General features: G+C 39.1%; 1 protein-coding gene across 1 annotated transcript in view; it reads left to right on the forward strand.

Moving 5' to 3' along the window:
• fam117bb (family with sequence similarity 117 member Bb) overlaps positions 1-16,150 on the forward strand; it is a 46,131-nt gene that overhangs the window by 5,853 nt on the left and 24,128 nt on the right. Inside the window, exon 2 of the mRNA XM_084420549.1 lies at positions 5,718-5,887. Within this exon, the coding sequence (XP_084276675.1) occupies positions 5,718-5,887 (170 nt within the window). The remainder of the gene's footprint in view (positions 1-5,717; positions 5,888-16,150) is intronic.

Below are 16,150 nucleotides of genomic sequence, written 5' to 3' on the forward strand. Positions count from 1 at the left end.
AGGTCACAGGAAGAAGGTGTTAATGTTAAACAGAAACATTACTAAAGTGTAGGCTACTGTACTGACTGAATAGATATTGCATAAATAAGGTAGGTTAGATACAGCAGTTTCATGCACTGCAGGCTTCCACTGGTTTGATTATTTACCGTTCTATGTTTACCACAGCACAGCTCGCTCGGAGCGTTCAATGTCGGATTCGCGTCTAGTTGGACTCTTGAACATTTTGAATCCATTCGCGCGTCAAAAGCAAAAGTTTGAAGCGAAATTGACGCGTGGAGAGCGTGACGCCTCATTCGCGCCGCAAGACCCCCAGACGCGCGTAAACGCGTCTTTACATTGACTTAACATTGAAATCACTCGCGCCAGACGCTCTATTCGCGTTTGGTGTGAACGCAGCGTGAGCGTGAGGGCGAGAGAGAGAGTGCCTGCGAGTGCGAGCGAGCGAGGTCTGCGGTCTTGGCCATTAGGTGATTTACTTGTTTTTGTGTTGGTAATACGTTGTCGAATATGTTTAAACTTAATAGTTCGAATATGTGTTTTTTTTTTAGAGGGAATATTCAAACGTCATTTTTGAGCAATTTTGACAGCCCCCTATAGTACACTATCTAAACATTTATATGCTAGCCTTCTGTGTATCATACATACCTCAGTGGACATGGCTCCGTGCGTTCGCCGGCTTCTTCGAAAACAAATGCACATGACCAGAGGGAGAAGATGGGAGGGGGGCGAGTCGCCAACGAGTTTTGACGACAGTGTTGTCAGATATCTATTACAAAGCTGTAGGGTGAGCTCTATAGAGAAACCTGCGAGCAAAAAGCGAGAAAACAGCAAAGAAATTGCCAAAACTGCATAGCGCCGCTTTAAATGAAGGGTTATCGCGTCAATGGCAGGGAAAGAGTTAAAAATATCTTCATGTGTTTCAAAGATAAACTAATGTATTTTGGGTTTGGAATGACATGAGGGTGAGTAAATGATGACACAATTTTTTTTATTTTTGGGTTAGCTATCCCTTTAATGATTGCAAAATGACAAAAATAAATATAAAAATGTGGGTAATGGACATTTAATTAAACAGGATGTTTCAAAAAAGCAATGTGAGTCAAGACGCAATGGCGAAAGACATCCGTCTTCATGTGTATGACTAGTGACAGTGTAAGAGGAACTTCTCAAAACAACTAAAATCCTATATGAAAAAACTAGAACTAATTGACTTCACTGATGGTGTGAACTTCACTTCACACTGTCCCTGCTTGTTCTTTCTACAGTATCTGGGTGTGAAAGTGTTTTTCTTTGAATGTATTCCTCAACATTTCAGTTCATTGTTCTCAGGATTAAACGGCACCATTGCGCATAAGCGCCGCATCGTTGCAACTAATTTTGCATATGCTGATGTGTTTCTCAATAGCTTTGCTCGTGCTTTTTAAGATCTCCATACAGACATGGTTCTTTTGCTCTTGGCTGGGGGTTTAACGGGGCACACTCCCAGTCTTTACAGAGAGGGATGGTACAGGCAGGCTGGGACGAGACCAGGCTGATCTATCTGTCCTCACAAAGAACACTATTAGGAGTCGGGTCACTATTACACCCTTTTATTTCAGCTGAGCTACAGTTTTAGAGCTACAATGAGTGTTTTGAAGTATCTATTCACTGGTCCATACAGGCTTTGAAATGAAATGTGAGATTACAAGAGACTGTATTTAACATGCTTGTAGCATTTAAACAGCCCTGGTTTTAGCCTAAGAACTGTTCACAGTTGGTAGGTGTGGCTCGATTAAAACAAACTCTGGTGCAATTGCTCTGTTATTGCAGTTTATTTGAATAAGTGTGAACACTGCCAGCTGAACCCACGTGTGCAACAAACAAACTCTGGTGCAGTTAGACTGATATATGAACACAACATGGACCAAAGACATCTGAAAGAAGCACAAAACAGGATGTGATGTCACAAGATGCGACCCTAAAAAAAGAGAATGCTGAAGCACCTGATTATTTTCATCACAGGAGCTTCGTTTCCCATTACGGTTCATTACAGGTGTCGGAAATGCTGTCTCCTTGCAGCAGTTTGAATGTTTATTGGAGGAATTCCTGTTTTTCACATTTTATAAGATCGTTCATCACAATCGTAAAAATTCGTAAAGTTCGTACAAATATTACCATATGCACGCACCATGTGTGCTGCACAAATCCTGAAAAGTGAAGCCAAAACATTTCAAGCGCCCCCTGGTGGCTGGCTGCAGTATAGGTCTTAAACCCCTCCCTCTCCATGTAATCGAATGGGACGCTAGTCAAACAAAAAAAATCCAGTTACACGTCAGATTTTTTCCCAAAGATTGTTTCTGTCATTTTAAGTAGTTCTTGTCACGCAAATGCATTTTCAAGTGTTCGTTTTCCCAGTAAGTTTGGTTTTATTTTTAAAACGGGGTGTGACGTCATGATTGACAGCTGTGCTTGCGATTGAGTTTACGCGAGTGGGTGTAATGGGCGGGACCTCAGGGTCACTAGAGGGCAGACTTATCGGCAACAACCTTTACTGGGATATTTTGGCTTCATTTTTCTACAGAGGAAGGAAGCGAAGACGTGCTTTCGATCTTTTTTTTACATTTTAGGCATTTAGGCCAGTGCACAGCATTGTTTGTTGTTTCGTTTGTTCTGTCGCAAAATATACATAAAAAAGCAGTGTTTTTTTTGTTTTGTATCTTTAGGTGCGATGGCAGTGAACACCATGCGAACCAGGACTAGTCTAAATGTATCGTTTTCTTTTTTCCGTCTGGACCAGAAGAACGGAGAACTGAACTACAAGTGTGAAGTGTGAACACACCCTAAAGGTGACTTTTTGAGCAATGTTGCTGGGCAATGTTGCAGAGCGATTGTTGCTTGGGAACTTTCCCATTGAGAATGGGCAACAAATTTCTATCTGGATAATTTTGATTGGTCGTGGGCCGTGTCTCACCTGGTTGCCCGTTGACGGCAACTTTGCCCAGCAACATTGCTCAAAAAGTTGCCCAGTGTATCATCACCGTAACAGTGTAGTTCAGTTTTAAATGACAATTACGTTACTAGGTTGCTGCTTTAAATTTAATTTCATAATTTACTGATGGAAGCACTATAGACTAATAAATGATTTAATTAAATTTAAGTCTGTACTGTTTTTATGTGATTTAGTAGGTGTTTGTTCATTCAAATAAATAAAATGTAGGTAAAGGTAAATGTTTATATAATTTCGAAAGAAGATGAAGTGTTAGATGTCAAGGGTGTGTTTGGATCTCATCATAATCCTGTGGGTTGAGATGTTTGTGAGTACAAGATGATTATCTGTATCTGTACTGACTGACCTGGAGGCGTATTCATGGTACTTTTGATGAATTGCTGTGACGTTATTATTGTTTTAGTCTAGTAGTCACATTCACTAGTTTGAGGAGGCAAAAGTCAAGAGCACAGCTTTCCCAAGGACGTGGCTCATGGGCCGCTGTGTGTGTGTTATCAGTGTGTGTGCAAAGTCTGCTGAGTGAGATGCAGGGTAGACGCAACACAATAACCTACTGTGCACAGACAGAGACGATAAGAGCATTCACTGCTCAGTAGTGCATCATAGCATCTCTTATATGAGCCAATCAGAGATGAGATGATATCCCCGTGTGATAGTCTGTCCTCTGTGCAGCTTGTTTGTGTGCATGCATGCATGCATGTGTATGTAATTATGTAGTTCACACACACACATGCATAAAGATTTATCAGTCATTTCAGTGAAGAACTATGCAGTTAGGCCAGAAACAAACACTATGCAATAACGCAAACACAGATGTGAATGTTTAGCCACTACATTGCAGGCGTGTGGTCCTGTTGTACATATTTTCTGTGCATTCCTGTGTTTCTGTGAAACCTCAGTACTCAAAGGGGTTTTATGTCTAAGCCAGTAAACCTAATCTGTTATACATATTCTGATAAAGACATGTATAACGTTACAAAAGATTTCTATTTCTAATAAATGCTGTTCTTTTGAACTTACTATTCATCAAAGAATCCTGGACAAAAAAAAAATGCATCACAGTTTCCACGAAAATATTAAGCAGCACTACTGTTTTCAACATTGATAATAATAGGAAATGTTTCTTGAGCAAAAATATGTATTTTTGAAGGATCATGTAACACTGAAGGAAATACAATTTAGCATAGCCATCACAGGAATACATTTCATTTTTACAATATGTTTAAATGGAAAACAGTTATTTTAAATTTTAATAATATTTCAGAGTATTGCTGATTTAGCCTACTGAAGCATAAAAGATAAATATCGGCATTTATTGCTATTATTTTTCAGGTAACTAGATATATACATGTCAAGTTCAGCAAACTAATTAAGATTCTTTTCAAATTGTATCTTTTACAGAGGAAAACCTACTTAAGAAAGATAAATAAAGTTACTGTATGCTAATGCTCACTAGCCCACCCGCTGTGGCAATACTCGTGTTGCATTATGATCTGCGTTCTGACACAGAATTCATTAACCTGTTAATCTGAATTTAGATTAGCTAGAAGCCTTTCCATTCACATTGCATAGAGTTGTGAAGATATTTCAGGGCCTTGCACATGCACTTCAGTTTCTAGTGAGCAAAAACATACCATGTGGAGACTGCAACTTGAGCTAACTAGCCAATTCCTCTCTCTTTCTCGCATGACTTCCCCCAAAATTCCTTACAGGTTCCTCCTCTTTAGATCCTCTCTCACGTTCTTCACTGTGTACAATACGCAGAAAGTCATGCCAGCTCTGTATTTTAAAATGTAATGCAAGATCCCTGTTCTGCTTTTTGTGAGACTTTGTAACTTTGTGAGTTTTTTGTAGTATTGTCTTAAAATAACAGAATATCCACCCAACAGTAAAGAGTAGTTGTTGTTTTGTTGCTGAAGTGTGTGTTCACTTTACCATTGGACTATTGGAAGCAAACAAAGTTAATGGTTCCCCTCTGATTTGCTTCCCTGGATACAACACACACACACACACAGAGAGAGCGAGAGAAAGATTGATGTCACCTATGTGGCAGAAGATAATGGGACTTTCTTAAAATCCTTTCTGAAAGGCTCATACGCTGAACTTCCTGTGTAAAATCCCTCGCAGATGTCATCTCTTCAAAGCGGCACAAAACAGCAGGCCGCCCTCTTTTACTGTACGTCTGCGCTGTGTATTCAATAGTGTGAGTTTACATGCAAGAATAGTCTTTAAAAGACTCAGACTTACAAGAGAAGGAGAGAAGGCCATTGATTGTGTGCTGGAAAGAACAGACGAGAGAAAAAGAGCGCAGGGACGATAGTGAAGGGGGCAATTACTCGTGGAGACACACCAAATGTAGGTCAAGACACGCGGGCCGCTTCCTCCACGCCAGTCGAGCAGTTAATCAGCTTTAGTTTTATTAAAAGAGCTACTGGACACCAGACTAATTCTGTCTCAATCTGCTGGGTTTTAATATTCATCACCATCAGCCCAGCGGACATTTACACTCAAGCTGGTGTAATCTCACACACACGGCTCTCTAAGCACTTACTGTGATGTATTGTGTTCATAACATGCAGCCTCTAACTTATGTTCTTCTTCTGTTTCCCTCCCATCTGTTTTATTCTTCCTCACATGTCTCATTCATCCATCTTTCAATCGAACCCTGTCTCCCCCTCCCCATCCTTCCTTCCCCTCTTTATCTCCTCTGCGTTTTCTGGCTGTCTTGCAGACAAGCATAGACTTCCTGTGGCAGGGTCTTGGTGTACCACCAGCAATAACGGTAGCATTCGTCGCACCTCGTCTTTGGACGCGCTCACAGCCCCTTACCTGTCTGGACACTGGCCCCGGGACGTCATCCACGCCCCTTGTGCCCCTTGCATGAGGGACAAATCCACCCAGGTGAGCTGCCCCACTTGTACCCTTTATGTTATTACACTGTGTAATAACAAGCTGTGCATTACCCAACATCTCACGCATACACACCTCCTATCAATCAGCCATTCACTTCTACCCGAAAACTTTCCACTCCAACCTTTCCGACACCAAATACCTACTTGCATAATCGTGTGTTTGCAAACCACCAGCATGAATCACCTGAGAAACACTTGCTTTGTGCAAAAACAAACCCATGAAACCACCACAGACATGTCTTTTGTATGCGCTCTGCACCCGTGAGACACAGTCGACCTGAGTCTCGTGTAGCCAGACGTTTTGAGTATCAGAACGCAGCCTGGATCACTTGCCCACTTCAGTTGGCCGTGAAACACCAGGAGACCATTTAAAAAAAAAAAAAATTTTTTGATAGGAATGAACTTTTATTCAGCAAGGATGCATTAAATTGACCAAAAGTGATGACAAAGAAATTGATAATGATACAAAAGATTTGTATTTCAAATATATTCTGTTCTTTTGAACTTTCTATTCATTAAAGAAACATGCAAAAAATGTATCGCAGTTTCCACAAAAATATTAAGCAGCACTACTGTTTTCAACAATGATGATAATAAGAAATGTTTCTTGAGCCGCAAATCAGCATATTAGAATAGTCTTCAGTGTCACATGATCCTTCAGAAATCAGAGTAATGATACTGAAAATTCTGCTTTATCATCTCAGGAATAAATGAGGTTTTCTGGCCCTGGAAGTGTTCTGACATGCTCTGACATTTGTGCTTATTTCTGTTACTTGTGACATTCTCATGGCTAAAGTCTGATTACACTGTATTCAGCACAAACTCTGCTACAATAATATATCAGCAGCATGTGTGTAAAAGTTTGTAGTTTTGAGATAATGACATTTATGCGTGGTTTGTGAAAATACAAAAAAAAATTGTCACTGAAATAAGGCCATGAAACCCATACTGATTATTTCTTCACAAGACTTTGGAAAATTTTATCACATAGCCTAGAATATTTGCTTCAAAACTATTTGAAAATCACCCTGACTGCTCATTCAGATAAGACAATATATTGATTTAAAATTTGTAAGACGTGTTTTGTGTAAGAAAGCTTTATGCGAAGAGGCGTAAACACATCCTGAATATTGATGGCTTTTCACATCTGAGAAAGACAAAGACTCTCCCCTAATGGCCCTATTAGGTGCTATCAGGTCCTATCATTCTGAGCAACCTTGCACAAAGAATGAGGAGATTTAAAAAAGAATGGCTTTTTGATTGTTTGGATTTATTTACAACACAACATAATCCAAAGATACACAACAAATGACAAAAAAGCACACTATTGAAAACAATGATCCAAAGACAGAGACCTTTGTGCCATTCCTAAAAACATTGTACATACCTTTCATTTCCAGTGTGTTTGATTTTTCACTTTACCATGTTCATGTACAGAGACTCGTGTGAATGTTGAAGTCAGCAGGACTCATCAGTGGGGCATCTGGTCTCTGACAAAAAAAAAAAAAAACCTGTGAACATGCTGATATCAAGAGAAACTATAGGGCTGCACGATTTTGGGAATAGATTTTAGATTTTTCTGGTTAAAATTGCTTTTTAAAATTCACAGAATACACACACGTTTCCAACAATATATAATGAACACCAGGTTTCTTGTGCCTTGTATGCATATTACAAGCACAGTGCTGCATAAAATAATAATAATAACAATAACCTATAGCAGCCTATATATCGTTAAAAAGGAACACTTCAGTAACAACTACGCTAGAGAAAAATATATTGATTATCATATGTTTCCATTCGTTATGATGTTCTGAAATGAGATTGGAGTAAAAACACGAAGCCTAATGTTTGGTGCGTTTTGCTTTTCAAATGCACAGCGCGCTCCAAAATATAAAACATTATGGTTACCATATTATACATATCTACGTTTGAGCAGATATCCACAAACACAGTATTTAAAATGTAGTAAAATATAAAACAGCTATTTTAAATTGTAATAATATTTCACAGTATTACATTTTTCACTGTATTTGCATATGATCAAATAAATAAAGTCTTGATGACCATAATGCTGCGTTCACACCAAACGCGAATAGCGCGTCAAATTCGCGCCTGCCGCGTCTAGTTATACGCTTGACCACTTTGTGTTAATTCGCGCATCAAGAGCGAAATTGACGCGCGTAAAAACAAAAGTTTGAAGCGAAATTTGCGCGTCAGAGGCGAAATCCGGAGGCGAAAGTTTCGAAACCCGTTTGCGGCCATCTTTTTTAGATGTTTATCGAGCATTAGCATTAGCATTAATCGAGAGAGTCACCGCTCGTATATGCTCTGGAGAGCAGAAACAGCTGCGTAAGGGACATCGTCGCTGTACTCGGGTCCACCAGACCCTCCGGAGGGTTTCAGGAGTAACGCGCGTAACACGTCTTTGCATTGACTTAACATTGAAATCACTCGTAAAATCTTACCAACCCCAAACTTTTGAATGGTAGCGTATGTATGTTCAAAGATTAGCTATTATGTCACAGATATAACCAGTGTGGGTCTGTAGTGCGCTTACTGATTCCTAAAGAAATTGTTCAAAAATCAACATTTTCATATTTACGCACCCTCATGTTTTTCCAAACCTGTTTGATTTTCTTTCTTCTGAAACACAAAAAGAAGATATTTAAAAAAAAATCCTCTGTGTGTTTTGGTCCCTACAATGAAAGTCAGTAGGGTGCTGATGTTGTTGGCCAGTGTGGACTTTCAATGTACGGACCAAAACAATTCTTCAATTTATCTTCTTTTATGTTCCACAGAATAAACAAGTCATGCAGGTTTGTAACAACATGAGGGTGAGTAAACCATCCCTTTAAGGCAAAAATATATTTAGCACAATCCTGGTCAAATAAACAAACATTACAATCAATCAGCCTGTAATAATCTTTATTCATAGTTTTCCAGTAGAATAATGCCATAATCGCACCAAACTAAAGTGTGCAAAATAAACACCTCTCAAAACAAAACGTCACTATTTTACCTCTGGTGCGGTGAGTGCGTAGGACATATAGATGTGTTCTCACATGCACACTCTTGCCTGTGTTTGTGAGCAGCTATTAACATCTATTACTGTATGATTTTAATGTTGTTTTTCCACAAGTCTAAACACAGATGTTAATTTTGCACTGCCTGAAAAACTTAACTCTACAAAATAAGAGAAGTGTAATGTGAAAGTTGTTATGGATAAAAAAAGATAGTCTGGAGAGAGAGAGAGAGAGAGAGAGAGAGAGAGAGAGAGAGAGAGAAAAGGAGGAAGCCTCTCCCTGGTTTGTTGAGAGATGAGAGGAAACTGTGGCATATTTCTGGTGAAGGCCTGAAGCTTGAGCTTGAAGCATTCTTTCCTGAAGCTGCCTGTTTTTCCAGCTTATTTTCTTCCAGAAACACATCAGAGCCAGTACATTATTATTAGTAGTATTAACAACATTTTTGCACTACAAAAAAAAAAAAAAAAGGTAATTATTTGTTGCTGGCATTTCAACAAATGATTTATTGATTTGAGTTTTAATGTACATATGTCTGCTATCATGAGTGAGGAGGAATATATTAAAAAGGAAGTGATGTCAGAAGCATGGTTTCATTTAGATCACTCAAACCCAGTCCTGGCATCCATAAGAAAAAGCATCAAAGATTAAACGCCCTGGTTCTCTGGGGTCGTATCTTACCCTCTCTTATCAAAGCCTGAGCGTACTGTGTGTGTGTGTGTGTGAGAGAGAGTTTCCTCTGGAGATCGTAGACCTCCACCCAGCTCTTTTTGTCAGCAGTGTGCCTGTCTTACAATGAGTGCAAAAGGGAGCTTGGTGAGTTGGAGGCGAGTGTGGAATTTGGACGACATTTGCAGAGCTTGCTCTTTCTCCCTCGACCATCACGCCAAAATAACCAGATCTTGGATCCATACTACGGTGTCAGTTGCCAGGGAGCTGAGCTCACACCTAGTGACCAAACAACAACATGGAATGAAGCCCTTTGCTGCTCTCCCTGCCTCCTGTGGGGAGCAGAGAAATATGCAGCCACACACACACACACACACACACACTTGAATGCGCTCTGTGTGAATCTGTATACACCAGCTGTAACAGATTTATAGCCGATACAGGATCAGTGGAGTGTGAGACTGCGTTCTGTAAAATAGCGGTTGTGTACTTCTATGGACTGTGCTGCACACGCGTTGAAGCTGCTAGATCCAGTGCTGTAAGTTATGTTTCATGCTTTGTCATGCGCTCTTGAGAAAGTCAAGGAGGGGAAATCGAGACAAGTTCTACATGAGCCTTCTGCCACGCCGCATCATAATTACAACAATAAAGAAACCTGATCAGACACGCATGCTAAGCTGTGATCAGAAGCATTCTCAAGAAGCCAGACCTGAGAACTTGCTCATTTAAGATAAATGAGTGCTGAAATTACATCAGCTCACACCTTTGGGCAAGAGGCCGAATCCTTGGAATGAAGTTTGTGAAACGTTTTTATTGGCTATGTGTTTTTTTTTTTTTTTACTGCATACATTTTCTCATGGTTATAGACTGCCCCTCCGGGTGTCTGATGGCGAAAGGTTGCTACTCATTTTGAAGCGTACAAGGAGAAATGTGAATCCACAGAGGCATTTGTGTGGATATACATTGTCATACTAGTTTTAGTAGTGCTTGCTAGGGCAAGCATCAGCAGTACTATTACTGTTGCTCATAGGTAGGGTAGGATTTTAAACAAACACTTTGGCACGTCATATGTGCTGTGGACGAGATTGATATCTCAAATAGTGTGACTTAGGGATAGGAATCATGAAGAACTTTCGTAAATTAAGTAATTCCGGTTCCTCACATATCCAGTTAGTGATTTATTTTTTAAAATGATTAAGAAGAGATAAATGCAAAAAAAATGCAATTGCATTGCCAAATGATGAGAGAATTTCAATTAATAAATTGAAAACAAGGGTGTTTTTAGGACTTTTCAGTCTTTTTAGAGGTGTTGAATTCAATACAATATTTTACCTTAATTATATGTTAAAAATCAATACTAAACAACAAAATAATGACGTGACAACATTTATTTTTATAAAATGGTACTGACCACTTATGGAAGTGAATGTTTATTATCACTATTATCTTTTCTACTTGTCTGTGTTTTTGCACTCCCTTGTGCTGCTTTTTAATTATTTTTCTATGGAAAAAGTCTGTAGATAAAAAGGTACGTGTTTGAGCTTTCGCACTGCTTTTTCCTTTTTCCACATTTTTAAGATGCCATGTCAATTAAAAAAGTTCAAAAGAAGGTCAGGTTCAGAAACCTTTTCTCCTCCACCGTGCCTTACATTTTTGAACTCAAGAACATGTTCTGTGTAAACTGTTCCTAATTGGTTACTGTAGATTGTTGGCCGATATATCGCCAAGGCTGACATGTCGGCCGATGTTTGGCTTTTTTTTATATATATCGACATCTGCGATCAGTTTTTTTTCTGTTTGGCTGATGTGTCAGAAGTGGGACTTTTATTTTGACGGCCTATCTGACTTATTTTTTTGACAAAGCTGAGAACGGCAGCGCCTGAGCGCACAGCACTCCCATTCTTATTCTTCATTACTTTACGGTCTCTGTTTAACGGTTATAACACATTATTAGATAAAATTGTTAAAGAAAGTATACGGAAAAGTATTATAGCGTTTACTTTAATATTATTAATAATAGAAAGGCAAACACGGTACTACTTTCTCATTTCCCGTCAGCGTTCAGCAAATACGCATTTATATAATTCAAACAAATCTTTGAATATTTAAATATATACTTGCATACATTCAGAAAATATATACTTCCTTTGAAGGAGGGATCTGAGCCATTTTTTTTACAGTTCAGAATTGTGAGTGGGCTCCTTTGACCAAGCAACCACCCAGAACACCCTAGAAACATGGCAACAATTCCTTAGCAGCAACCTCAACAAGTTTTGCATGGGAAAACGCCACTCACATTTCCTTCGGAAAATTTAATGTCATGTCTCCATGAGCATCCTTTAATTTGGACCACCCGATACTGGACTCTGTTTTGATATGTGTGAAATGCATGTACAATCCGAGAGCTATCCATTTATGAAGATAAATGTACACGCGTGAATTCATCCCCCCAGTGTGCAGAAAGATCACCATGTTCACCTACATTAAGCAATCGCAGTGATGTTCTGACGTGAGAAACCTTTTTAGGCTGGAAAATATGCTGTGGGATACATCTGTGCTGTTGCCAGGGGGATTTCTATTTGTAAGGTTTACAACACCATGTACCTGCGGAAGAAAAGCATTAACCTTTAACAAGTGCCATGTTAACGTGCGCACACTCGGCCCACAAACCTCCGTGGCCCTGCCAGCTTTGTTACTTTTTAACAAGAAAGTTCTTTTTGCGATGGTAATCCCCTTCCGCACTGACAGGCTAAAAATCTGAACTATTTTCCAACACTGGTGTTCAATGTTCAGAGAGCCTGTGGTAAATTTGGCACTCTCTCAGTAACAGGCCTTGTGTTTCAGTCCAGCTGAAAGAGAGACAGGTGAATACCGAATAACAGCCTGTCCAAGGGGAATTCACCACTTGTATTCCCCTCTGTATGAGCGCTCATAGGGTTACAGAAAAGCTTAGCTGGCAGATTAACCAGACAGTGCTCAGCTCTCGAGTGAGGACCCGAAACTGCCTTCTATCAGGGTTTTAATGTACAGTGGCCCCAAAAAAGTGTTTCGAGACTTGAGCAACATGCAAAAAAAAATTGTTTTCTTCTTCTTTTTTTTTGTAAAGAAGCCTCTCATGCTCACCAAGGCTGTGTTTATGTGATCTAAATACAGTAAAAAAAATTACAAACTTAAAACAACTGTTTTCTATTTGAATATATTTTAAATGTATTTTATTCATGTAATGGCAAAGCTGAATTTTCAGCATCAGACTCCAGTCTCCAGTGTTGAAAACAGTTGTGCTGCTTAATTTTTTTGTTAAATTTTTTTTTTAGGATTCCTTGATGAATAGAACATCTGGAGAACAGCATTTATTTGAAATAGAAATCTTAGTATTCTTTACTGGTATTTTTGATCAGTGTAATGTTTCCTTGCTGAATAATAGTAAATTGAAATACTATTACTGACCCTAAAATTTTAAACAGTATTGTACAAAGTCAGTTCTCCTGACACCACATATGTGTCCTAGGAGAGTATCCACAGGAGTGATTCATCACATTAACTATTAACATAATTCACTAATGTTTGACAACAGAAGGCCCTATTTTAACGATCTAAGCGCATGGTCTAAAGCGCAGGGCGCAATTGCACTTAGGGTGTATCCGAATCTACTTTTGCTAGTTTAACGACGGGAAAAATGGTTGGCACACGCGGCGCATGGTCTAAAAGGGTTGTGCCTATTCTCTTAAAGGGTGAGTTCACCCAAAAATGAAAATTCTGTCAGTAATTACTCACCCTCATGTTGTTCCAACCCCGTAAGACCTTCGTTCATCTTCGGAACACAAATTACGTGTTACACGTCACCACGTAGGCTCACTATTGGCCGACGCTTGTCATGTGTGTGATGCGTGTGACGTGCAACACAGACGCGCTGCGCTATTACACTACGTGAAAAGACTAGAGGCCCAGAGAGAAGGAAATGAAAAGTGGAATAAAGTCGTTATTTTTGTTTGTTTTTGCGCACAAAAAGTATTCTCGTCGCTTGATAAACTTAAGTTTGAGCCACTGTAGTCACTTGGACTATATTAACGATCTCTTTAATAACTTTTTTGCGTCAGCAAGTTTCATTCCCTTAGAAGCCTATGGAGGAGTGAGACTGCTCTCAGATTTAATAAAAAATATCTTAATTTGTGTTCCGAAGATGAACGAAGGTCTTACGGGGTTGGAACAAAATGAGGGTGAGTAATTACTGACAGAATTTTCATTTTTGGGTGAACTAACCCTTTAATGAGTAATGGGTGTGCTTTGGGCGTAGTGTGAAATAAACTAACCAGAGTCTCATCTCCCATTCCCTTTAAAAGCCAGTGGCGCTTGCACCATGGTGGATTGCTATTTACATGACGGAATTTGCAAGCGGAAAAACTGAACGTGTCTCCAGGGTGCATACGGATCTGCTCGTGCGCGAGGTTTAAGCGTGTGAGCAGACCATCTACGGGACAAGCCGGATTCAACCATATCTTTATGTACGCAATATTAATCTTTTACATTGTAATCCTTTTATTTTTAATATTTGGCATGTTTGTGTGCTGCCGGGCATCCCTGTGTGTGTAATAAGCAGAGTGTACGTGCGTCGCGGACCCGCCAATAGGCACACATTACTAACATGCTCTTTAAATAACAAACAAAAAGATATTGCACCATTGACTTGAGACCAGGTTTTTGTTGGTCAGTGGCGCAGTCTATTTCAGTTGCCTCAAAATAGCAACGCGTCAACAATGTGCCAATCGTTTTCAGACCAACAAACGAGACCGCACAAATGGGTGCAAATGCATTTGCTATTAAAACGTGGCGCAGGATGTGAAAATGATAACTACGTCAGGCTGAAACTAGCAAAAAACACTTGTCGCGCCTGGCACTGCATTGCGCCGGGTGTAAGATAGGGCCCTAAGTGTTAAAACTTTTTGTCTTGATTTTGAACATAATTTCCTGTTGCTGTGTCTTTCTTTCTAAATGTTTCTTCCAAAAGTGTCCAAATACTTTTTAGGGCCCTCATTGGGGGCCACATATAACAACTGGCACTTATGTTAGGTCCTCAGACTACAGATGTGGGCGGGAAATGCAAATTCTGATATTTACATAGCGGAATTGGGGTTTTCTCATCTCTCTCTCTCTCTCTCTCTCTCTCTCTCTCTCTCTCTCTCTCTCTCTCTCTCTCTCTCTCTCTCTCTCTCTCTTTTTTCTTTTTTTTTTCTCATGACGTCTGTCACAGGAGAGTTGATCTGCTGTAAAGGTTGTTTGTGTTTTCACTTTGGGTCCTTTTCCAACATTGGTTTGCATATTTTGTGCACTTTTCTTTTTTTTTTTTTTTTTTTTTTTTCATGGTCTACTAAACTCCAGTGACTTTGCTCATGAGTTTCCACTGGCTGACTGGGGTTACATCACACACCCAGGGCCTTTACTCATGACCTGTGCTTCAAAGCGAGTCCAAACACAGCGCCCCTCTGTTTATAAAGAGCCTTTTGTTTCTGTGTTAATCTACTCTGAGCGTGGGCCCTACTGTAACTTCAACCCTCTCACACACACGCATACGCACACATTCTCACACACACACACACACACACACACACACACACACACACACACACACACACACACTGTTCCCAAATGCAGCCTGGTCTAGAAAACCACACTCATGCTTCACTTACAAAAATGTACCTTGGTCACTTTTTTTTTTTTCTGTCAAAATACCTTGGTACTTCAGTCTGTAGTATTTCAAAGAATGTTATGACTTTTTTCTAAGTCTATAATAGTAACTGCTATTTTGACCAGAATACAGTATATTGGTACCATATTGGTTTTTGACCAATATTAGAGATATTTTTATTCATATCAATTGATGTTGATGTTTAATTTTAGATTACTTTTGTTATAATCTAAATCTCACTTAAAGCAAGTGTTTGAAATGCTAATAATTAAATAACACTGTTAAATGTAATATTTAACTAAATGAAAATAAATTTTTCATATTGTACATTGTAATATTATGATGCCTAAATTGACTTATAGAGTTTTAAAATGAATGTTTTACATTTTTAGTGTTTTTTATTTATTTATTTAATTAGACATAATAATAGAATTTTAAGGTCAGCCATTTATCATAACGTAAATAATTATCAGTTTAGTGGCCACAATTTTTAATGTGAGTGCTTATCATGGTTTTGTAAGGGTTGTACACTGTAAAAATATGATCAATAAGTTATGACAAAAGTTATACAAGATTCAACAAATTTTTAAGTCACTTTAATATCATTTAAGTTGAAATGACTTAAACATCCTAGTTGATTGTACTTAAAATGTTAAGGTAGCAACCTTTTTTCTTTTCTTGCAGTGCATAAGTGAGGGGTTGTACTGATATAATCTCCGGGTGAGGTTTGTAGAAAAGACCAGTCAAAACCACACAGTCTTTGCTTGCCAAATCTGTGGCACAAACTTTTAAATTAGCCTGACAAACTGCTTGTGTATCTGTAAACGCGTGTGAAAGCGAGCATCACACACACTGTGTATGTCCTGGCAGGCCTGAA

The sequence above is a fragment of the Rutilus rutilus genome, assembly GCF_951802725.1.
Source record: "Rutilus rutilus genome assembly, chromosome: 10".
NCBI classification, from domain to species: domain Eukaryota; kingdom Metazoa; phylum Chordata; class Actinopteri; order Cypriniformes; family Leuciscidae; genus Rutilus; species Rutilus rutilus.